This window comes from Trachymyrmex septentrionalis, unplaced genomic scaffold (genome assembly GCF_001594115.1).
Source record: "Trachymyrmex septentrionalis isolate Tsep2-gDNA-1 unplaced genomic scaffold, Tsep1.0 scaffold83, whole genome shotgun sequence".
NCBI lineage: Eukaryota > Metazoa > Arthropoda > Insecta > Hymenoptera > Formicidae > Trachymyrmex > Trachymyrmex septentrionalis.
In genome coordinates this window covers 1,270,421-1,295,487 of record NW_017306018.1, presented here as the reverse complement: position 1 = coordinate 1,295,487, position 25,067 = coordinate 1,270,421, and the positions used below count along the sequence as shown (strand labels likewise).

Sequence of the window (25,067 nt, the reverse complement as noted above, 5' to 3'; positions counted from 1 at the left end):
TCAATAAAAATACATACGTTTTCATGTTATTAAAACTACGCAAAAAACTTAACAATTTCTTATATTGATTTTCATATTTGCTAATTATCATCAAACATGAAATTTGTACAATGAAGTGAAACATTTCACAGATTTTATTCAATAAATATATAATATAATGTTATTTAAATCATAATTATAAAGTTAAATATATATTTCATATTTATCATTCTCTATTAACATATTCCTATATTAAATAACAGTTTCGCGATTATTACTAAAGCTGGAAAATTTTTACGTTCCAAAACGATCTGCCATATCTACGCGACAAATTTTTGAGTATAAAAGTTTATGTATGTACATTAAAATGGCAGTTTAAAGCTATTGTCAACTCCGCTCCTTCTATCTTTTATCTTTACATATGAAATACTTGGGCATTAATGGTATAAGAGAGCAGAGCTTAATGTATGAGCGTATGTAGTTTGATATATTTAAGGCACCGCGTTCGGATAAAAAAAGAAAAGAAACAAAAAAATTTGAGCAAAATCGTAGCGACTGTCTCGAGTAATTTTTCATAGCTACAAGGCAAATCTATCTGGATAGTTTCTGGAGAAAAATAGGTCTACTATGGAGTAATCACATAAAAAAAATCTTGCTTTAAAAATAGTATGAGTAGATGTGTGCAGAATCTATTGTCATACTTTATAAATATTGGAATATTTAATTGCCTCGATTTACATCATTCAAGCTCAGAAGCGATTCGTACGAATCTCGCTTATTTATACGAAATGTTTGCATAAATCTTTAGATTTGCCATGGTCGGCGACTCACGATCCATTCACTCTGACTGCGTCCACGTTTATATTTGTGTACGTGACGATGTTGCTACCGTCCTCGACGACGGGCGTCTGCCGCAGTAAATTCAGCAACGTGCTGTTTATCACGAGCGGTATATTCGCCTTGCCATTCTGCAAGTTCGAGTGAGTCCTCTGGACCTTCGGCAACATACTCTTCGTCACGACGCTCTCGCCCGAAGGCACTTCCCCATTCACGGCATTTGAGACGATGGCGTTGTTCTTCAGGGACGACAGGACCGTCTGCGAATTGATCAGGGACGAACTAGGACGTGTGGAAGGCGCCAGGCTATGCGAGCTACAACTTCTACCCTCAATGCTTGCCTCGGAGTCCCTTCGCTCACCCAAGCTGGTCTTATACTTTCGCTGACCGTTCAAGGACGAGAAGGAGTCCCTTTTCAGCGTCGCTTTCGCGATCGAGTTCACCGATTTCGAGCTATCCAAGGTATTGCATTTATCCAGCATTCCTGAAACCGACGTGCCTTTTCGATCCGGTAAGTTTAGACTAGTGATCGATGATCTTTTGTACAACTTTCTGTCAGACTGCTTTTGTTCTTCCGTCGAACGTTCCTTCTGCTCTTCTGTAGTCTCCGTAGGCAGACTGCTCTTACGATTGTGACTCGTACTACTAATCCTGCTTATATTTGCTAGATTCTGATCCGAGATGTGGATTGAGCGGGGTACTTCGTAACCATTCGTAGGATTCTCCCTTAAGACGATATCCTCGTTATCCGCTAATAATTCTAAATACTTCGGAGCCTCACCGGATTGCGGATTGAGCGTAGCGTTGTTTGAGTTTTGCAAGAAAGGTTGCATGTCTCGGCTTCCTTCGGAACTACTGGATTTCCACGAGTTGCCTATACAGAGTAACAATGAAAATGTATGGCAAAGTGAATTTTATTAACTTATTAATTGTGGAATTCTAAGATTTTACGTATTTCGTGATAAGAAAATGACATTTCCGTACATTGCATGTTTTCGTGTTTGTTATATTACTTTTTATATATCCAAGAAATTGCGAATCACGTTATGTACGGGTTAATTACAATGGTCAGAAAAATACGCTCGATGAGAAGTGGAAAAATCGTATTTCTTGACATGGGATGGTAGTGTAGAGAGGCACACGATGTTTGTTAAGACCTACCTGAATTATTATGATTCTGATTCTCGTCAGCAAAGTAAGCCATGTTAGACACGCCTGCAAGCACGAGCCATGCAATGATCAATATGTATTCAAGCAGATAGAGAGTAATATTCCAATACATTTTAAGGATGATAGAAGTTTCACGACAAAACGGATTTCGTCATATGATTTGACAATGTCGAGTTATGTGAATGTATGAAAAACATGCTTATTTTTCGCGGTATAAGAAACGCGAAATCTACACTGTAAATTAATCTAATAATTTGCGAGAGATTTTTTTATTTTTCTAATATTCATAACTCAGTAAACTTCAAAAGTATTAATATCAATATTATAATTTTACACTGAATAACGTAACTATTATGTAATATATTTGTTATATTCAAATTGTTGAGTGTGAAATTGTATGTTGATGTTGTGTTACTTTTAGCTGATATATACTGAAAATTTACGAAGTAAAAAAGACTTTTTATTCCTTGCAGCTTTTCCATTCTACGAATTCTGTTTTGTGTGTGTGTGTGTGTGTGTGTGTGTGTTTTCCAAAGAAATATTTCTCACACTTATACATTGTGTGTAAACGATGTATTATGTGCAAATTTTTATAGTAGCCGTTACATACATGATATTAAGACGAATGATTCGTAGATATATTGTTTCATAATGCGGGGGAATAAAAAATTGCATAATTTTAATCAACATTCTATTGATTTGCAAAGATTCCTCGTTCCATGCAGAAATATGCGCGCAAATAAGGATTAATATTAATTTACCTCTGCGTGCCAGATAATGCCCAGCATGCACTGGGCTCAGCACCGCGTCTTCTATGTGACTTCTCAAAACGACGATGCTCTCGAGACAAATTTTGAAGCTCGGTCTGGCGTCCGCTGCGCTCCAGCAACGCAGCATCAGCTGGTGTAATGTCGGAGGACAGTTGAGAGGTTTCGGCAGCCTACCGCCTGCACGCACGTAATGTAACACTTCCAGATTGTTCCTGGCAGGATAGGGTTGTTGCCCCAATGACGTAATTTCCCACATTAGCACCCCGAATGCCCAAACATCACTCTGTGAAGTGAATACCCCGTCCACTAAGGATTCCGGAGCCATCCAGCGAACAGGAAGCAAACCTTCTCCTTCCTGAAATTGTCATTTTTTTATTTTTAATTAAAAAAATTGTTTTCTTTCTTTTATTTGAATAATATCTATTCTAGAAACGAGTATGAATTAAATTGTACAACGTTCAATTTCTCGTTCTCAGAAAGAGAAATATTTCTTAAGCTTCGCTTCTGCACAGAGGTAAATAATATTATTTTGATGTGAAAATGAAAGAGAGCAGTTTATGAAGTTTCTTATTTTATCCAAAAGTCTCTGACCTTGCGGTAATAGTCATTCTTGTAAATATCTCTGGCTAGTCCGAAGTCACCGATTTTCACGACGCGATTTTCTCGATCTCTCGCAGACACCAGACAATTTCGACACGCGAGATCTCTGTGCACGAAATGCAACTCCTCCAGGTAGCGACAGCCACGTGCGACGTCTTCGCACATGGCCAGCAGATCTTGCAGACGCAGAGCGTGCGGGTCCGTGAGTTGCAAGGACCGGCTCTCTCTTAAATAACTTAACAAGTCACCAGCCTCCATTAATTCCAACACGAGTAACGGAGGATCTGTATCCAAGCAGACGCCCAGTAACCTCAGCACGTGTTTATGGCGAAAATGGCTCATGAGCCTTGCCTCTTGCAAAAATTCTGTCTTCTCTTGCGAAGAGGCGTCTTTTCGTAGCATCTTTATGGCAACGGGCGTTATGCCCGGTCCTTCTAAATCCTTGGCATTTCCTTGAAATACCTGCGAGACATTGATTTAGAATTGATTTAATATATAAATCATGTATAAAAAATTCTAAATTTTAATATTGCAAAAATAATTCTTTTCTCATGTCTGATTTTATCTTAAAATACCTCAGACATTAGAAAAAGAACTAAAGGTGCAAGTTTAATTTCTTTATTTCTTAGCCCTTTAAAATTATTTTTTGTATTTTAGGATTAAATCTTACCTTTCCGAATGCGCCACTGCCTAGGAACTTTGCCAACGTGATTTGCTCTTGTCTGATTTTGGGCAGTGCAGAATCATCCGGATCATTTTGTAACGTAGACGCGTAAAGCGCGTTAGATTGAACGAAGTTTCCGCGAGGGATCTCGCGGAGGGTCGCTAATTCGACATCGGACACTATTGGAGGTAAAACTGTCTTTTTGTCTTCTTTCCGTTGTCGGTACACTGCTGGATAACGTCATAATATACTCGTCTGATATCACATATTGCCAAATAGACATATAATAAATATATAATTAAATATGAATTGTCTTCTATTAAGTTTAATTTGGAAAATACTATTTTATCATTTAATTAATTTGTAATTGAAAGCACAAACATCATAGCAAGTATACTTACGGCAGAAAAAATAACAAAAGCACACGAACATTATGGTAATAACAATCGCGATGAGGCTCAGCATCAGCGGTAGATGCTGTTGCGTAGCCAATATTCCTCCAGCAAACTCTGTTAGATCAATAATCGCGCTCGATTTACTCCAAGCGCCAAAACCATAAGCATTTTTGGCTTGCACGCGAAACTTGTACTTCTGATCCACGTCTCCGGGGATTATCCAATAATTGTCCGTTCCATTATAATATAAATCCCAGTGCTCGTTCTCTTTACTCCCGTCATCTTGCTTGTAACTGTCGTCGATGACCAAGCCTTCCAATCGATACAAAGTTACCTGTGAGCCATGAGCTTGCGCGGGTTCCCAATTTAATTGATACACGGAATTTCGGTATTTTGTTACCACAGGCACCCCTGGAGCGCTCGGGACGTCACCTTTATTGCACGAAATCCAATTTAAGTTTCTCTTTATTTATTTCAGTACTTTTTCAAACTTGAATCAATTTTAAACTGAAGGGTGAAATCTCACTCTTAAAGATTGAAAATCGAGCCACTCTTTTTCAAGACTAGTTCAATTTTCACTCTTAACAGTGAAATTTCACTCCAAAGAATTTAGAGAGTATACTTACTTCTATTTAAAACTTTATAACTCAATTATTCATTTCTATAAAAATATTAAAATATGCTTATGGTAAGCATGGAATATTAATAATGTCTCGATCACGCATGCTTACCGAGTGTTTGAAATGTAAATCTCCCATCGGATGGTTCCCATATGAAATCTTGATACTTGGGATATTTCAGTCTCAAGCGAAACTTATATAAAGTGCGTGGCTGCAAATGTTCTATACGATACATCACTTGGTCCTCGTACACCTCAACGTGTTGCACGACTTGCCACTTCTCCATTGCAACGTCTTGGTACTCCAATATGTAACCAATCGTTAGATTGACGGTCGGGATCCAAGATATGTTCATGCTGTTTACGCTGACTCCGTTCATTATTAAATTATTTGGCTCCGAGTACATGCGGATGCGTTGCCTGAGACTGTCGTTGTAAAAGTCGTGGAAATTGACAGGATACACGCGTACGTACACCAGGTACTCCTGCCCTGGCAACAACGACTGTAGCGTTGTGAAAAACCTGCCATCCGCTGTACGTTTGGGCTTCTCGATTAGCTGCTCGCCCTTCTGTCGCATGCCGTTCTGCAAAAGATCATTCGACCTCCAATGCACCTCGTAGTGCACCACTGCGGAGTTCAGCATCTTGGGTGGCATCCAATAGACCTCCGCCAACGTTGGTGTTAGGGCCTGAACCATAACATTCTCGGGCCTGCTGGGCTTGCCCACGCTGGTCTTCAGCATCACCTCCTCGCCGAATTTCAATGTCTTTTCGTATAAATTGCTCAGTGCCAATTTCAACTTGTATTCCGTGAATGGCTTTAAATTCTGAATCTCGTAACGCCTCTCGTACGTCTGCACACTGATCTCCTCACACTTACTGGATTCATTCTTCAAACAATGAGACACATTGATAGTGTACAGCGTAGTGGGTAAACTATACTTTTGACATCTGTATTCAGGATTCGGTTCCGGAAGACTAACAATGATGCTATTCGCTGTTTCGTTCACCCTCTCAACATTATAAACTGTTTGACGGGGTATCAGGCATTTCATGATGGGATAGGGTTGCAAGGATGTACCAAAGGCTGTGATTCGATTTACATTAGGTAGGTAGAAGTTTTTCACTTCCGGATTGAATGCATTTTCCTTGTTCTTCATGAAGAAATATTTCTTTCTCAAAAAATGGATTTGATTTTGTCCATCGTACCAATATATGTTTATTTTATCGACCGTCAAAATCTGTATATTGGAACTTGCTCTTAATATCATTTCGCACGTGCAGCCGTAAATATCAGCTACGTTTAATCGATTCTCATCCGATGTCCAATACATCATCGGTATTTGAATATTGGTTTTGTCAATTGTGAATGTGAATACATTTTTTGGTTTTTGCGGACAAGTACACGTGCTATCATTATTTCCAAAAAAGTATTGTACATTTTTTCCCTCGAAATCCGACTGCATTATACTGTCATTTGGCTCAATCCAATATAAAGACCTGAAAAATATTTTATTTCCTCTAATAATTTTAAATATTATTTTAAAATAAATATAATCAAAACTATATACATTTTTTTTTACATTCATGCTTTTTAAGTTATAATTTATCTTGATTACAGTGAGCATATTGAATAATTAAAAAATAACAATTAATTTGAATATTTTAGATAGATAGAAATATTGACGTACCCCAGAGATGGCAAGATATCTAAAACTGTAATACTTCCTCCTCTTCTTAAGATATTTTTGTACTTGATTATGCCTGCCTGCAACATTGTTAAATCCAATCTTTTGATATAACTGTTTCTGTTGTTGTCTTTGTTTTCGCCTTCCACCCAATACAAATTTCTTGCTATCCAATCGACGCAGAGGCTGTGCGTATTGGTTCTGTTTAGACGGAGTATTTTTGTCACGTTGGTTCCATTTGTCAACGATGTCACCAATTCCTGCATCTCGCTGATCCAGTAAATCTTATCCTCCTCTCCCAAGTAATCGATCTCTTTCGCGACGTGCCTGGTGATTGTATTATCGATCTTTCTATCCAAGTCTGACAATCTCACAGCGTCATTTGTGGCAACTAATAATTTTGGCACCGGATTCTCGTATGTGGTCGACACATTGATAGGATTCGTGTAAGGACCAGCACCGATCTTAGTATATGCTCTTACTTTGCAGTAATAGGTCATGTTAGATGTTACATTAGACGTCGCATACTCCAGCGTGGTAGTTTCGATGCTGCAGTTGTTACAGATAAATACTTCCGTTTCGTTCACGATATGCCAACATTCGACAATGTATCCTTGAATTACTCCATTTGTAAACTCGGGCGGATTCCATCTGTGAAATAAGATATTTTAACGTTTCTATATCGCGAATCTGTAGCGAAATTAAATGTTATACATATTTGTACAAGATATATACAAATCTAAGAAAATAAAAGTATATATAAGCACAAGATTCTAAATTCTATACCTAAATATCAACCAAACTTTCATGTCCATGTGTATGTTTTTCTTGCTGAACTCTACAAACGCTCTGGGAGATGTTGGCTGGCTCGGTACACTCTGTGGAGATCTCAGGATTTTCCGAGAATGGTGCGCCGTTTCCCAATAAGTAAATGCCTTTACAGTGACTTCCAGAACGGAATAGGGCAGGATCTGATCCGAATTGTTGTATGGCATTGTCGTTTCGATCGTGATTTCCGGGTTTGAATTCGTATTAATGTAATCCGCGAATTTCACTTCGTAAAAAACCGTGCCGTAGTTGATATTCTTCACGGGGTCCCATGATATGTTGAAGTTTCTCCAGGTACCTTCAACTCTTATGCTATCGAAATCAACTGCGTTCGGTAGAACTACCACTGTTTCTGACGTCAGATTTTTTGGATACTGATGATGCGCGGGATCCGTAATGGTTACCATGTACAAGCTGGACAAAGTGATTCCGTTGATTACCGCGGTATTCTGACCGGAGAGATCACCGATCACTGCGTTTCTGTCGTCCTGCAGCCACAATAGGTGCTCAGAAAAATAGCACAAAGGTCCTTGCATGTTTGGATGTTGCAAAGCAGAAACCTTTGAATTAAAAAATTTATTATTTATATTATTTTTATTTTTAACCATTTATTTTATTTTTATTATGCTTAATTATTGTATATTATTAAAAAATAATTAAAGTTGTTGCCGCGAGATGTATAATTTTATCACTTAAAATAATGATTAAGTAATATAACAAATGATTATTATGATATACAAGTATACTACATAATATTTAAAAATAATTTATAAAACCAATTGATTGCATAAAATGTACCTTTTCTGGAGTGATTTTTTGATTCATTGAAATTCTTTCGGATGTAGGTGCACGGAAGACAATGGATCCACTTTCGTAGCTTCGAACGATCCAGTAAACGTATCTGTTTTCAGTGTCGAGAGTTAATCCCATTACTTGCTTTCCATTGAAAATTTCATCCAAGTGATAGTATCTCCTGTCTTGCCCATTCAATCGCGCAACTTCCACTGCGTGACCAGTGGACCAATACAAGTACGCCTCGAGAGAATCAATCATGAGTTCTTTTACAATTGCTAAGATGGACATCGGCTCTTGCTGAGATCCATTCAGGTTCGCTCTTGTTATCTGTATATTGAAAATAATATTCATAAAATATAAAAATAATATGAAAATTTTACAACCACTAAAGATTTAAATGGCAATCATAGAATCTCATAATGTAATGCATATTCTGTAAATATTTTTTGCTTTTAATTATATATATATAAATACAATGAAGAACGTAAATAATGGAATTTAATATAGTTAATTTGTTTTAAATTAAGAAGACTAAGTACTTGGGTCAAAAATAAAAATCTAATTATATTTACAATTTGCTGTTTTGGATTTGCCCAATATAGTTTTTTCGATATCCAGTCCACAGCGACGCTTCCCACCGAATGTATGTTGAGTTTTGTTTTCTGATGATTGCTGACATTATAACGATACAATGCAGAATTATTTCCCACTATATACAGCACGTCCTTGTACCAGCTAATATCAACAATATGGAATTCGTTTTCGGACTCCTTTAGACTCGCCTTGTTAACCAACGTGTCGATATTTTCGCCAGTTACGTCGCTTCTCAAAATTCCTTCGTTCGACGACCACAAGATAGATGCGTGTGAACCGTTTCTAAATATAATTTCATTTAATTACTAATTGAGATAATTGGCACAAAGTGTAAAAACTTTGTAAATATAAATTCTACGCATGTAAAGCTTAAATTAAAAAAAGCAATCGAAAAAACATTGAATATAATTTTTTTTAAATAGTTAAAATCAAAATGATATAAAGCTGATATGTTGAATTTATTATTTATTATTCATTAAATTTCGCCAAATAAAATTATTTATTAATGTTACCTTAAGGTTTGTCCTCGAAACTCCGTGGACCACGGTCCTCTGCCGGCGCTGGTATAGGCCGCGGCTTTGATTGAATATTCCGATCTTTCTCGCAAATTATGAACAGTATGAGACGATCCGGCGATACCTTTTTGGTGAATAGTTTCGCCAGTAGATTCGTCCTTGATTTCGAGCTCGTATGACCAGTTTTGCCAGGCGCCCTTTCCTTGGCCACCCAGTAAATGAGGAGCTTGCCACGAAACCTTTGCCCTTTCCGCTCCTAGAACAGCTTGCACTCCTGTCGGTGGATTCACTGGCACTGGCACCGGCTGACTTGCATTCATCAATACGGTCACACTTACAAAGGAAGTGTCAGACCTAAAAGAAAAGGAATAGTTATGCGTTATTAATGTTTTATTAAACATAATTAATATTTTAATTTTGCAGTTAAACGCATAAAATTGAATAAAATCATTTAGAAAATTAAAAAAAAATATATTACTTGTCAGGATAGGAATTGTGGAAGTATCTGTTTTGGCCAGCATGATAGCCTTCAGTGAGGACCTCTTCGCCATTAGTCCAGTAGAAGAGTCCATTTGCCATAGCTAGTGAAATAACGTTATTGAATTTCGGTTTCTGCGTATTCGGGCGAAGATTAACAACTTCGCGACCATCTAACGATACAGATATCACTGTGTTTTTAGTGTGATCAGGAACGAGCAATCGAAAATTCGTATGGTCTACCGTAAAAGCACCCAAATGAGCATCTTCGAGAATTAAATCTGGTCGAACCTAAAAAAACAAAAATAACATCAAGAAATTCTTAAAAGGTAATTATTTTTTTTATTATACTATATCAATATCGTGACATTTTTAAAGCTTGTTTAAAGTGTTGTACTAAGAGACGCAAAATCTTTATACATTTAAAATCGAAAATAATCGATTTTAAATATATAAATATTTTGCGTCTCTTAATATAATTTAAAAAAGTAAAGGCTTTGATAATATAATGATGACAAAATAAAAATAATTGGCACCTCATGTTTCACACCGTTGCTGATAACGGCTAAATCTAATCTGTACAGTCCTGCTTTAGTGACCCAGAAAAGGTATCCGTTGTAAGGATCAATCTCGATATGCGAGGGTCTAGTTAGAAGTCCAGCTACGGCCACTGTCAAACTCTTGCCATCGAGATTGCATCTGGCTATTTGCCACGTCGCGGTTGTAGCGTGTTTTACTTCTCCTAAGACGTACAAGTGAAGATTCAGCCAGTCAACGGAAAGGCTCAAAGGTTTGAAGTTCACTCCGTCGGGGATCAAAATGGCCCTCGGTATGGATTGCTCGATGATCGAAGTTCGGTACACATAACCCATCGAAGTAGAAACGAATAATTGAGCTGATGCCACGTGTATTGCAACGCCGCGGATTACACTTTTGGTTTCGTAAACGACGCTAGGCTCATCCAACATATCAGCACCCTGCTTCATGACCAAATGCTCACCACCGAGGATGAGAATTGGTTGTTGAGTATCCTTGACTAAAATTTGTCATTATTCGTTTTATTAGTCACTTTAAAACATTTTCATGTCATAAACGTAAATTACAAAGTCTGAAAATTGATAGCTAGTGCTTTGACTCTTTAAAACAGGTAATGTAAAAGTGTACATTAAAAAGCTAGATTGTTTGAATGAAATTTGGTCAGTAAATAATAAAATCGACGATATTTATCTTAAATTATTTTACGTATTTTATTGTATTTTTTTTGGCAGAAAACAAGATTTGTATTCTTTCTACTGTTGAAGGTTTCTCTATTTCTTGAAAAGTTAAATATCGTGTGACAAATTTCTTTTTGGGTTAATGTTAAATATATATTAATTTTCTCGTAACGTACCGGTAGGTTCTGGAGTCGTAGAAATATAGATAGTTGCAGGCGGACCCTCGCCGACACTATTTCTCATAGTCACACTAACAGAATAATTCTGATTGGGTTCGAGGTTTTGAAACATATAGTGATCGGTATTCTCGGAGACTGGAATATCCTGTCGATAAAATGTAAGATATACTGTATAACTCATGGAAACATGGTATCCCTATTGCTAGGAAGTAGATATGCAGTTACGAGAATAAAAGAACGCCATGCCAGAAACTTTTGCAGATAATCTGGTTCGTGCAAGTCGTCGGACTAATGTTAGAAGATACCATAATTAAGTTGTGAGGAATTTACCATTAAAGCAATATAATCGGAGTTAAGATCAAATAATTAATGCCATTGCGCTTGCATAAAGATTTTACGATACTCGATTCACCGACTTTTTTTATTCTTTCTTGAAATAAAATAAGAAAATACGCTATCTGAGTAACTAAAGAAATAAAAATTTCTTGAATATCAAGCGTGCGCAGTAATACTTTGCATGGCATTAATGCTTTGTATAAAGCATGCATTCTTTGTAAATTGGTATTAGTATGCAACACAAAAAGCTAAAAGGTATGGAGTAAAAATTTATTGGCTTTCATCTATAGGATATCAAGTAGTTCAATATCATGACGGCAAAAATCTTAAATATTTTTAATGTAGCAGCATTATCTTCTATATCGCGATTTCTAATTAAAATTTAATTGATGTGGCCAATAAATTTTTACTTCATACCTTCAAACAGGATAACGGAGTCTACCTTGCAGAACCAGTTGCATATCGCTCTTTTGCAAACAACAGTTAGGTAGTACAGCAAAGCGTGACGACGCCGATGCGCCTTGCAAGCGCATGAAAATGTCGACTATAGCAGTGCACAGGGTTGAAAGAAAAAAAAGAAATGTGCACAAGTAAGTAACGCGAAAGACACGTCAATGTATATACTAAAATGTAGTTCGGCTGTAGAATAAATATGTCTCTAAACTATGTATACTTTCTGGCGTGGCGTGTACCTTAAGCTGGCTCAACCCGTGTTCAACCCCTTGCAGACGCAGGACATAAGACAAAAGTGGCCCGTTCGGGAATGGGCCTGGTTCCCAAGACACAGAGACGCGGTAACTGTCTACCGCCGCCGCTCTTACAATTACCGGTGCTGATGTCGGTAGATCGGCCGCGTATGTTAATATTACCACGCTCGGTGCTGAGACGATCGGCTCTGGATTGTGTTGCGATGATTTCAGGAGTAGCGCTACGCGAAACTGTAAACGCCAGCGTTCGTTTCATGAATGTTTTCATGAAGAGGTATCCGTAAGGAAAGAAACGGTTCAACAGTTTAAGAATATTCCACCTAAAGTCTACATTAAGTCTAGATTAACGTTCATTGACGGAATCTCTCTCAAGGATAATGGGAATAATTTTATATTTCGTTAATATATGAAAGCAAAAGTGATTTATTCAAGTATTACAAGTGAGTAGAAAATTAATTCTCAATTTGTAATTAATGAAGATCCTCAATTAATCCTTCTTCGTTTCCGTGTTCAATTATTATGCTTCCAATTTTGCCCCATTCTCTTTCCATTCCTTACATACCCTATATTTTGTGTACGGCTGCAGGTTCTCGACCAGTATCTGATCACCTTCGCCCCATGACTGATTGCGGCAATATTGCCACGTCTCAGCTAATTCTTCGTATCTCCATTGCACCAAGTATGAAATGCCAGCACGTCTGTCTATGTCTACACCTTTCCATTCGAGACTGAGTGACGTCGCCGTCAATGAATCCGCAACCAATGCCGGCGCTGGTGGAATGCCGATTTCCGCTGTTCATTGAAAAGATTTTCTTATTTAGTGTAGAAAAAACCTTATACAATAACTGAAGTACAAATACTTAATTTTATTTATATCTATAAATGCACTACAGGTCAAAAGTTTGGAAACTTAAAAAAAATTGACATTTTTGGGTTTATTTATTTTCAAATAAGTATAATGCGTTTTTTTTAATGATAATTCTTTAGATCCACAATAATTGAATAACTATTTATTATTGTCTGAAGAATTATTGTTAAAAAACACATTGTTGGATATTTAAGTTTTAAACAAACCCAAAAATGTCAATTATTAAAAAATATTTCCAAACTTTTGATCTGGAGTGTATATGCATGTACAGAAAGTGGACATAATTAAAAAAAAAAAAAAGAATTTAATTTTCGATATAAATAATGCAGGAGCAGAAATAATACTGCAACGCAACGGAATTATGAAAAACAATGTACGATCATATCGTTACGCAGAGCAATCTTAAACAATACGCCCTGTCATATCGTATCATCTTAACCCTCCACTTCGAAAGTGAAGCGTTAAACGTGATTTGAACGACACAATGGTCGACACTGAAAGAGAACGGATGTTCATGGAATATAACGAAATTCTGGACAACCTGAAGACGATGTTCCTGGAAAAGTGGAAGGTGAAAAAGGACGATAAGGGGAAGTCGGATGACTTTCAGCATTACCGAACTGTCGGCACCGGTGCCTTCGGCCGCGTTATACTCGTAAAGCACAAGTCAACGAACACGTACTATGCCATGAAGATTCTCGAAAAAGCAAAACTGGTGAAGACAAAACAAGTGGATCACACACGTGACGAAAAACGGATCCTGCAGTCCATCAATTTTCCCTTTTTGGTCTTCATGGAGTTCAGCTTCAAGGCAAGGGTTGAGAATCGAAGTAGCAATGTTACTAATCTTTCAAATCTCGTAAATATACAGAAGAATCTTTTTTTAAAACAAGAAATTAAATTCATAAAAAAGTTATACAAGTTTGCAAGTTATCTAATTATCTTCGTGTCTCGATACATTATGCATTATTAAGCGACAATGTTTCGTAAATATTACAGTTCACTTTATCAGAACTTCTCCTTCAGAGAAGCGGCTTATCGGATTGTTTCTCGCCGATATGAAATGAACTACAATGTTTACAAAACGTTGGCATTTAATGATATATTAAAATATGGAGATAAATCGCGTACGCTGTAAAAAATATTGGTGTAGATTTAATAACATATGATGTCTTATACATAATTCTCACCATGTTAATGTTAATATTAGCAGGATGGATTTATAATCCTTAGTGTTTATATCAATATTATTATGATATAGATTTATATAATTTTCACAGAGTGCGAGCGTAGCATAGTGGCAGCGCACCAGGTTCGCATTATTCTCAATAATTTTATTTTTCACAAAGTAAAAATTATATAAATACTACATGATGTTAAATCCACATCAATATTTTTTAGAGTGTAGCTTCTTTGAAAAAAAAAAAACGATAGCTTTAAAAAAAACCGAATAGTCTCTCTATATTTAATAGATATCCAAAAAACTCTTTTATAAAACAGATGCATAAACGTGTTTTAATTCCTATTTTAAGGACAATTCGTATGTGTACATGGTGATGCCGTTCGCACAGGGTGGCGAGATGTTCACCCATCTCAGGCGTATGGGGAAGTTTAATGAATCGCTAGCGAAGTTTTATGCCGCCCAAGTAGCCTTAGCCTTGGAATATCTGCACCACTGCAGCTTGATCTACCGAGACTTGAAGCCGGAGAATATCCTGATACAAAACTCCGGCTACATCAGGATGACCGACTTTGGTTTCTGCAAAATGGTGGACACTCGCACATGGACATTGTGCGGCACACCGGAATACCTAGCGCCGGAAGTAATTTTATCAAAGGGTTACGGTAAGGCCGTCGACTGGTGGAGCTTTGGTGTGCTGATCTACGAGATGAACGCAGGATATCCTCCTTTCTATGCGCACGACCCTATGAAGATCTACGAGAAGATCATTTCTGGTAAATACAAGTTCGCGCATCATTTCGGAGAAGAGTTGAGGGATATACTGAAGCATATTTTGCAAGTGGATCTGACGAGAAGATACGGCAATTTGAAAGAAGGTAGTATGGACATCAAGAGGCACCGCTGGTTTAAATCTATTGACTGGATCGAGATCTATCATCAGAAAGTACAGCCGAGTTTTATTCCCCATTGTAGTAACAGCGGTGATACTGCCAATTTCGATCTTTTCGATGAAGTACCTCTCAAGATTTCGTCGTTTGATCAGTATAGTAAGGAATTCGCAAATTTTTAAAAATAACGTTAGCAAAGTAATATAAAAAATAAGAGATTATAATGGAATTACGTGAAAACGGTTAATTGTGTATGAAAATATCTTTAAGTATTTTTAATCTAAGTCCGTATTAAAATTAATTTACGATGGCAATTATTAATTAACAACATTCTTTAAGCATATCAGAACAATACTTTATGTAATAATATAAAAAAGAGAGAGAAAAAGGAAGTACATAATTAAAGATATGCATTTTTTTAATTTAAATATATATTAGTACTTGTTTTTACGTATCTAAGTGCTCTATACTTAAATACAATTAGATTGCATAAAGTAATATTTAACTATAAGTTTGAAGTAATATGTTGCTTTACGTTTTGACATTAAAAATATAAATAAAAATATTGTTTACTCTGATAAGATTTCTAATAATAATTTAATTCTGTACTTGTATATTACATTTATTATGTAATAATAAATGTACAGCTATCAAGTAATTTATAATTTTAAATTAATATCTTGCGAGATACACCATTACCTTTGAGCTGTTGAAAGTAACGATTTAACGCGTCGTGGCAGCCCAAAACGCAGTACAATTCCTTTGGTGGTAACAATTCTTGCGTCCCATTCTGTAAACATATATCGGGCTGACATTAAGAGTTTTATTTCTATAAATTAAGAAAATATTACGTAAAACTGCTGTGCGAAAAACTACATTACGAGTATAGTGCAGCTTTACGTAAGTTTCTCCGATAATAAATGTCATAAAAATAAAAATGACTGCGATACTAACGCAAACAGCTTGGCAGCTTGTGTCGAGCGCTTGTTCCCATGCTTCGCAGCCTTTTGTACACTGCAATAATAAACATAAAGATAAGAAAAACGACAGTGGAGATATTCTAATTTCACGTGTTTGTAGAAGAAATGACCTCAGTCTTTCTAAATCTTGTAAAAAATTTCGAACCAAAAATGCAGAAAACCATTATCCTTGATCTTTTTTCTAATAAAATAAATGCATTATCTTATGTTCACGTTGAATTCTTCTTGCTATAGTTCTTTTCTACAGTTCTTTTCAAATGTTGTTGTTTTTGTATGAATAAACTTTGTTAATTATGTGCTAGGTAATACACGTAATGAACGGTTTTGCTGAAATTATCTAAAAAATTAGCTAGATGTAAAAACAATTTTGTTGGATCGTTAAAAATATATAGATTATATTAGACACGCAAACTAATTGCTAGAAATATAAAAATTTTTTGCAACATTATCATCATGCTTGTACCTACATAATTATTTTGATAGTTTAAAATAATTTTCAAACCTGTATCTACACAGTCAAATTTTTATTTTTAATAAAACTATTCATTTATGTATAAAAATAAAATATTTTAATGTAAATGAAATAAAAATAATTTAATATAAACATAAAGGCCATAAAAATATTTTCAAGTTTGGAAGACGAACTTTGTCTTTATACAAGTCTTTCCTCTTGAAAATGATATGAATTTAAGTAAAATACCTATGTAATTAATATTATATCGCAGTATCTAAATAAAATTTGATAAATATATAAATAACTTTTATATTTCTCTTTTAAAGGCATTTAAAACAAAATCTATTTCACGAGGGCTTACTATTATTTTTAATTTGGCGCTATTTCTTTTAATAATTAGAATTTTTCGCAGTAATTGCGTACAATATTCGCAGCTATCTCATCTCAACACATTTAATGTTCTGGGCAAACAATGAAATGCATCACGCGTATATATTGGATTTGTAGAAAATCGGTCTGTCCGGTGCGCATCCTTCCACCGAAGGTCGTCGAGTGTTCAACAATTCGTTAAAATACAGCTCCGGAAGTGGTCGAACAATGGGTCACGTTATCCGGAGCAAAGTGACATAACTCGTCGTGCCGCTACGTGGCGAAACAGTAATTTTTCGTGGCCGATCTCGGGCTGCTTGGCACGTGCCTCAAGTAACGCCTACGTTCATAAGACGTTCGTTGCATGGTACCATGTCGGGCATGGATTTGCGAACTGAAGTTTAACGCATTAACTTTCTGCACGAGAGGATGTGGGCATTTGTCGTCGACAACAAGCCAGCTGTAACCGAGAACGCGTACGGCTCAGCTTCCACTACGCCAATGCACATTGTTTATCTTGGTTTATTGATGTGAATCTTTCGGGGCCATGGTAGTCTCTTGAAAATAATCCCTAAGAGAAGGCCCCTGTCCATATCAAATAAAAATACATATTTAAATTTAGCGAGTGCTGTTTTATGATTTTATGACAACCCAGAGGGACTGAGAATAAATTTATCAAGATGAATGTAACTTATTATTGAGAAGAGAACTCTAAAGTTTAATACTTTATGCATGGATCAATAAAAGAGAAAAAGTCGCCTTTATATTTGTACGCTTCATTAACACGTTATTAATTCTCATTAGTCTGGTTTCGATTAGTTTTATTGTTTTTTTTTTAGGTTCGAAAGTTTTTTAAGTTACTTTATATAGATTTAATTGCTATATGTATACTGACATATAATATGCTTGATTTTTGTATTAATTTAATTTCTTCATTTAAAGTTAGTATTATTATTGAATTATAAATTTATACATATAAAATGCGATAAACGAATAAATATTAGTTACATAAGAAATAAATGGCTAAAAGGGAATTTGAATAAACTTTAATGTTCTGGATTTTTGTTCTTTTAAACGTGAGAAATTTCTTATGCAATACATCGGACAGAGATGTATAAGTGTCGTTGAGTTTTTAAAGAAAACTTTAAAGTGAAACAAGCATTCAAATGCAACTGAAAGTATAAATATACAGAAGCAACTTGTCTCTCGAGTGTTTTGAGAGTGTAGCGGTTTCTATAATAGATCTGTAGCTGTGTTTTTGGAACATTTCAATTATCACATTTTTAACAATTATAATTGATACGATGATTTAATTCCATAGTTTCTATTACATATATTTAATTGAAATAGTACTTTTCACGAAAGAACAATATTTCTTTCTCCTTACTTTTTTCTGGTCACTCCATTGTTATAATTTTATCGGCCTTAATAATAAATAAATAAAGTATAATTTCGTAATATATAATAGATCTATTTTAACCTCCGGATACAAGAGGTGCTATTTAACAATTGGCGAACTGATCGACACTCCGCTTAGTTTGAGAGGCGCCGCATATAAATAATACTGCACTCGGCATTGCAGAATAATAAGCAAATTACATCGTACGAGAAACCCAATTTCCTTGAGCGAACTGTGACGTACTTTTAATCTAATTATAAAATTAATTGAAATTTGATTACAAATTGATTTATGCTAAATGTTTTTTTTTTTTCAGTTTTAAAACAATTATATTTTTTGAGAAAAATATAATAATTACACTCAAAAAATATAATTAAATAAAAAAAAATTGGTCTGAGATATAACATTGATATTTCTCAATACCGATATTTTTTGTCTTACATCATATATATTTACTATCAAAACAGACACAAATGAGATGTTTACGAATTCTTTTGATAAAATTACAATCATCCACACGTATTAAACAGCCTATACTATATGTTATCATTATATTTTTGGCAAAAAATTACACTTAATTGTTAATATAATAGTGAAAAATCCGAATAACTAAAACTGTAAACAGACACAGGCAGTTTTTTTAATAATGGACTTATGTTTAGTCTTCATTAACAATTCTTGATTTTTTCATCTCTCAATACGCACGCTAGGTTTCAAGATTGTTTCATAATTATACTTAAAAAAAGATGCAAGTCTGACGTGAACTGTAGATGGAACTTTCAAGACGCATTATACGCTCATAACAACACGCGTGTATATGGTGGTGTTCGAGGGTATCACATAGGTCAGCTCGTATGAAAAGTCCGTGGAAGGAAAGGAACCTCCAGTACCAGAGATAAACGTTATTAATAATCATTTGACGCTGGAGTTCTGCGACAGTTCTGGTAAATCATCGAGTGTCACATCTCAAATCATAGTCGTTAATTTCCTGCTATAAATAAATTTGTTTTTATTAATCGCAGAATTATGTCAGCGGTATTTAGTAATCTTTTATTAGCATTTTAAATTGATAAAAAACATTTGCAAGTTCGATTCTTGCTATATCGTAAAGTTTTGGCGATTCTTCGAATAATTAAAAATAGACTTAAAAAAATAGGTTTACTTAAATTTTAACTTATTTAATATATTATTTATATATATTTAATAGACAAATATTCAAACGTACTAACATTGGAATTTATACACGTTTGAATTAAGTGTATACAATTCGAGTATATCTAGCATCAAAATTTGCTTTGTAATTCTGATAGCTAAGGAGCCATGCTAAAACGTAAAATGTTTATTTTACTTACGTTTCCATATCATGTGAGTACGCTGAGGAAAAAACTCTTGATTAATGTCTTATCTCTAATTTATGACCGCAGTGACATATCGTTGTACAACTCTTCGCCCTTTTTGATTATTTCGATTAATTTACAGCTTATTTTTAGTAGATTATCAATTTACTTTTTTTACTCTTTAGAAAATATCAGCCTTCTGTGAAGCAAAGGATGTACGGATTCCGAGGTTTAATTCGTTGTAACGAACATCTGGGCGCTTTAATTCGACGTGCCTCGTCAAACATGAGTTTTTAAACGATCTAGCCATCCGCATAATGGGGGTTGACAAAACTATCAGACAGTAGAAAATGGCCGAGCTGAGCGACTCGGCGCAGCGGCCGCTAATTTCTCACTTCCTCATTAAATCCTCACCGGGTATTATGCCCCCAGCTGGGCCCTTCCTCCACATACGCGGCTCCCCGTAGATCGTAGATCTTCGTCCTACCGCGAACGAGCATTTATCTGTCCTCTCCTCGTTTTACTTTAACCCCATTTACTGCTCTCAGTCTAGCTCTAGTAATCGTAGACGAGTAGAGAGGAAAAAAGGTAACGGCGCCTCGGATCGTCTTCTTTAAGTAATGTCTTTATAATGAGCTGCTGATTTACATGAAACCGATTATCGATGTCAAATTTTTTAGTAGATACTGGTAAAAGATCCTCCTGTTTTGCTTTGATTATCTGTGATAATTTTTATATCTGCTTATATTTTATATATTATTATATTATTTATTAAAATAAGACGTTGTAATATAAATTGTTATGTATTCTTGAAAATAGGTAAATATTATGTGGCACATAACATTTAAAACAATACGTAAAAATAACGTCAACATGAGCAAAATTCGAGATGTTGTAATATGTCAAGTAATTTATTAGGCTGACAAATTTTATTAATAAAGATAAAAAGACTTTCATGTTCCGTTTTAATATTTTAATTGTGTAAAATCTTTATGAATATTATTACTAGTGAAGAAGATTCTGTGTAAACAAAACGTACAGTACTTCATTTTTATTAATAAAATTTGTTATATTGATAAATGATAAATTATTATATTTGTTACATTATATATACAACATCTCGAATTTTGCTCGCTGTTATTTCAACATATACGTACAGTTTTGTATTTGTTTAAATATCACTTTTAAATGCCAATATCTGTATAGTTTAATAAATAATAGGTTTTTTATAATAACGGTGATGTTTATAGAAAAATTCCGCCAAATAATATACTAAATCTCTTTCTTTCATTCATTAGTTTGTAGTAGTTGAGGTTGTAGTAGTTAGCATCTGGCAATCTTTACACTCGTGGCAGTAATTTTCAAGTCAAAGTGGCTTCTGGCAGTGACCACTTTCAAGCAGAGACATTTGTATGGATACATCGCTGTCAGTGGTCCTCCACTTTACTACATTGTCAGACAAACACACTCGATCGTCTGGTTTCTCGGCGCATGATACACGGAAATAAGTGTTTATTGTTTATTCGTGGTTAACGTTTTTCTCCAAGTATTCATAAAGAAAATGCTATGTAAAGCGTATCATAAGAAAAACATTTAAGATTTAAATATCTTATACATTTAATTTTAACATGCAACTAGTTTATTTAATTCATTTTGATACCTTTGTTTTTCTTGTTTGTTACAAAAAGCGTTGAATATATTTTATCTCGAATAACGAGTGCAATTTATTAATAATAAACTCTTCGTAAAGATCGGAAGTAGTCATCGACGGATATTTCCGGAGGCGAGGGGATGCAAGGCTACATTAATATCCGAGAGCCAACCAAAAAAAAAAATGAGAGGGCGTCGAACAAAAGAAATTCCAACGGTATTAATTCGTCGTTATCGACCTGTGAAATTACCGGAAGAAACGTAAAGTCAATCCGCTGATCATGGAGTGAACGTTGAATGAGATTGACAAACACGCAGTATACTCCATATCGATTAATTAGATAAATCAATTACGTAGGTAGATTTCTAAAAATAAATTAGCAGTAAATATTTTACTTCTTCTTTTTTGTATATATAAAAAACAAGACAGAATTTAATTATTGCTCTGTTAAAATTTAAAAAAATCTAAAGTAACTGATGCAATTCAGGCGCGAGTCGAAAGATCAAAAATCGAGTGGAGTTAAAAAATTCAAAATCGTTTATCTCAGCCAAAAGAACGCGATAATTTAGCTAAAGACTAAAAAGTGGGTCGCGTCGAAGCGCGTAAATGTCTAGGATCGCGAAGTGTCTTCCTCCACCTACGTTGCCCCAATCCGTTACTCGTACGCGTTACTGGCGACTTACGAACCGTGAAACGAGCTGAGGGAGGAAATCGTTTTAAGCGCAATTCGCGTGGTAATTCGTTTTCCAGGCCCCGTTCCGCAACGCGTCCAACGAACGCAGAGTCGCGCGCGATATCCTGAGCGGCACGAACGAGTCCGCTCATTGATGTTTTTTTTTTTTTCGCAGACACGACAATTAGGCACGCCAGGATCTTTTTTGTTCTCTTTTTACGAGGTTAATTATCTCGCTCGTTCCCTGTCCTGGAGACACGCGTTACTGGATATCCTTCCGGTCTCCCGAAAATCTTTTCATTGGAATGTGTATTTTTGACGATTTTGAAATAATAAGCTAATGACAAGTGTTAAGAGAAAGTAATTTCTCTTAATTGTAATAATCCTTTTAACTTTTATAATCCTATGAAATGTAATTTTATGGAAACATTCTTTTCTTTATAACTTTTTATAACTTTATGTAGAAAGAATTCAAAGTTTTCTTTACAAAATAATTGTATTTTTGTCGAATGTTTGATATATATGTTATTGATTTAGATCTCCATCTTCTTCTCATAATCAAATAACTTTAAAAAATAGTTTAATTTATCTCTCTCTTTCCAAAGACAAAAGTAAATATTGACAAAGAATCATACTTATTTATTATTCCCGTCGTGCGACGGAAACTGGAAATGCAACAAGCGCGGCGACTCCAGTTACTCTCTCAATTTCCCCGTTTTTCTCATTCGCACTTCCGTTTCGGATAGAAAGGAACTGAGAGAGAAATGGGGGGGGAGGGGGAGAGAGAGAGAGAGAGAGAGAGAGAGACGGGCGAAGCGCGAGAGAGTGAATCCGGAGTCGCACGGTAATTTGGCGACATCCGCCATCGGTCGCACTTGTACGCGATCCAATTTAAAAGCACGAAGCCGTACCAGAGAGCAAGAGAGAGAGACTGAGCCATTCTTTCATTCGTACGCAATGCGCTTCGTACGTACGCACGTTGCGTCCCATTCATCGACCGCGCGTTGTTTTTTATTTGCCATTCACCATCTCCGCTGCCGCCGCGAGTTAGGAGTGGCGGGGCCCCCTGGGACACCAGCGGAAGTACTTTCATTGTAAACGAGGGACCGCCGCGTCCCTTCGTTTTCGTCTGCGACGTCCGCACTGGTCATTTGCGTATATCGCACTATCCCGCCAGGATTGCCCGATTATTGCCCCGAACTTTGTTACATCGCATGCGATTAAGTTTTATTGAGGAAAGGACAAGACGACCAACCCTTTTAACCCTTAGTACACACGATTGGATCATCCATGCGGTACACGATTCTTTTCTTCGAAAAACTAGAAGCATCGAGTATTTATGTATAAGTTTCTTAAATACACAAATACTTTTTAAAGATATTTAAAAAAATCGCTTGATAAGTTTTGTATTCGTTAAAGTGATGAAAATGAAAAATTTGTGTGTAGTAAAAAAACCTGTTGAAAATCATCGTATGTACTAATGCTTAAAGAAGCCCAAGAGAAGAAAAGCGTATCTTCCTGATATCATTCACTTAAGTTTACTTAATAATTCGATCGGATACACTCAGTATGTACTGTAAATTAAAGCCGCCGTACACAAATTGACATAAAAATGTGTGTTTAATGTAAATATAAAAATGAATTAAATCATAAAACCCTCGATACATTTTATTGTGCTGTCAAGTGAAATCTGTTATGTTATGATCCGAAATATTTACACTTTTACAGAGATTAAATCGGTGTACAACAATTTTAATATGCACTAGTGCGTCCAATCGAATTCGCTATTAATTATTCCCTTTGTTATATAAATTATGAAGTAATACGAGATATACATCCCAAATAGCACACAGCGCTCACAAAGCGTTAATAAAGTGCTAAAAAAGTGCATATAATCGCTTTTTTAGCGCTTTGCAAGCGCCGTTGTGCTGCTTGGAATATGATATTACTATCCATTAACACATAATAATCCCCAGCGGACGGACAAATGGGAAGAAAATTCGTACAACAATTCCAAAGGGAATTACTTCCCACATCCTGCAGAGATTTGATGCAAATTAATAATTAGATGCGGAACTTCTTACCTGATCGATCTTGCATCTCACGCCGCATCCTACCTCTGAACTCAGGTCGTCCGTTCGATTCTAGAATAAAAAATACATCTCATCTTAAACCAAGTGTCTCACTTAACAAAACTTATCTTAACTTATCCCCAGAATAAAATGAAAATTAATAATAAGTTAAACTGTGTCATATATAATTTATATGGAACTATTATCAAGTAACAAGATCCAGTCTCGACTGTATTTGGAGCGCGCTTCTTATTTATTTACATTATACAAATATAGATCGCTTCGACACGTTAGATCGTTGATTTTCAAGCTATCACGTTGACACCTACATCGATCGTTGTGATACGCGATTATGGCGAATACAGGGGGACCATGGAGTGAACGCAAAAAAAAAAAAAAAAAGAGAGATGTTGAACATAATGACGTGAGCGCGATTATGTTACGCGCAGGGGCGGTGGAAAATAAATTGAATCGCTTGCCGTCTTTAAAAGATGTTAAACTGTTCCATCCGGTTCAATTGACACCCCCAGTGCGTGTATTTGATGCGACACGCTGAAATGAATCGCCGAATATAATCGTCCCCAAGGTGCTCGGAGCCATCTCCTCCCGCTCGCCAACGCCACAGATAACGCGAGCTCGTTACAGCGGCTGCACCTGTAGTACGTTACGCATTTCCGGGACACAGGTGCACGTCCGGCAGTCGATGGAACTGAGAGTAATTGGAAAAGACCGGTCGCGTCGAGATCGGCGAAGGGAGAGTTGAACGCAAATAGAGAAGGGTGCGAAGTGAACCGTGGTCGCTGGTTACCACCATGGGAATTTTGGAC

At 35.8% G+C, this 25,067-nt stretch overlaps 2 protein-coding genes across 5 annotated transcripts in view; one reads left to right on the top strand and one right to left on the bottom strand.

Annotated features, from left to right (window-relative positions):
* Window positions 1–229: 229 nt before the first annotated feature.
* The window catches only part of LOC108755064 (proto-oncogene tyrosine-protein kinase ROS), a 38,209-nt gene continuing 13,371 nt past the window's right edge, over window positions 230–25,067 (bottom strand). The window contains exons 2-21 of one of the 4 annotated variants that reach the window (XM_018497815.1): window positions 24,253–24,312; window positions 16,260–16,319; window positions 16,005–16,095; window positions 12,930–13,159; window positions 12,353–12,598; window positions 11,322–11,469; window positions 10,468–10,967; window positions 9,933–10,222; window positions 9,452–9,808; window positions 8,918–9,221; window positions 8,349–8,672; window positions 7,509–8,110; window positions 6,726–7,373; window positions 5,147–6,534; window positions 4,422–4,847; window positions 4,027–4,250; window positions 3,348–3,818; window positions 2,748–3,111; window positions 1,978–2,031; window positions 230–1,690 (exon numbers count right to left, since the gene is read on the bottom strand). In XM_018497815.1, the coding sequence (XP_018353317.1) occupies window positions 807–1,690; window positions 1,978–2,031; window positions 2,748–3,111; window positions 3,348–3,818; window positions 4,027–4,250; window positions 4,422–4,847; window positions 5,147–6,534; window positions 6,726–7,373; window positions 7,509–8,110; window positions 8,349–8,672; window positions 8,918–9,221; window positions 9,452–9,808; window positions 9,933–10,222; window positions 10,468–10,967; window positions 11,322–11,469; window positions 12,353–12,598; window positions 12,930–13,159; window positions 16,005–16,095; window positions 16,260–16,319; window positions 24,253–24,312 (7,671 nt within the window). In that variant the 3' untranslated portion in view covers window positions 230–806. The remainder of the gene's footprint in view (window positions 1,691–1,977; window positions 2,032–2,747; window positions 3,112–3,347; window positions 3,819–4,026; window positions 4,251–4,421; window positions 4,848–5,146; window positions 6,535–6,725; window positions 7,374–7,508; window positions 8,111–8,348; window positions 8,673–8,917; window positions 9,222–9,451; window positions 9,809–9,932; window positions 10,223–10,467; window positions 10,968–11,321; window positions 11,470–12,352; window positions 12,599–12,929; window positions 13,160–16,004; window positions 16,096–16,259; window positions 16,320–24,252; window positions 24,313–25,067) is intronic. The other 3 variants (XM_018497816.1, XM_018497817.1, XM_018497818.1) reach the window with 3 other exon arrangements.
* LOC108755066 (cAMP-dependent protein kinase catalytic subunit beta-like) lies at window positions 13,618–15,487 on the top strand. Its single transcript, XM_018497819.1, has 2 exons — window positions 13,618–14,073; window positions 14,768–15,487. Exons 1-2 carry the CDS (start codon window positions 13,720–13,722, stop codon window positions 15,485–15,487), a joined length of 1,074 nt encoding a protein of 357 aa, XP_018353321.1. The 5' UTR covers window positions 13,618–13,719.

Bases quoted from the DNA above. Each gene is read 5' to 3' on its own strand.
- LOC108755066 (XM_018497819.1), top strand. From the start codon at position 13,720: ATGGTCGACACTGAAAGAGAACGGATGTTCATGGAATATAACGAAATT. The intron at 14,074-14,767 runs GTTACTAATCTT...TCCTATTTTAAG, and splicing joins TTGAGAATCGAAGTAGCAAT to GACAATTCGTATGTGTACAT.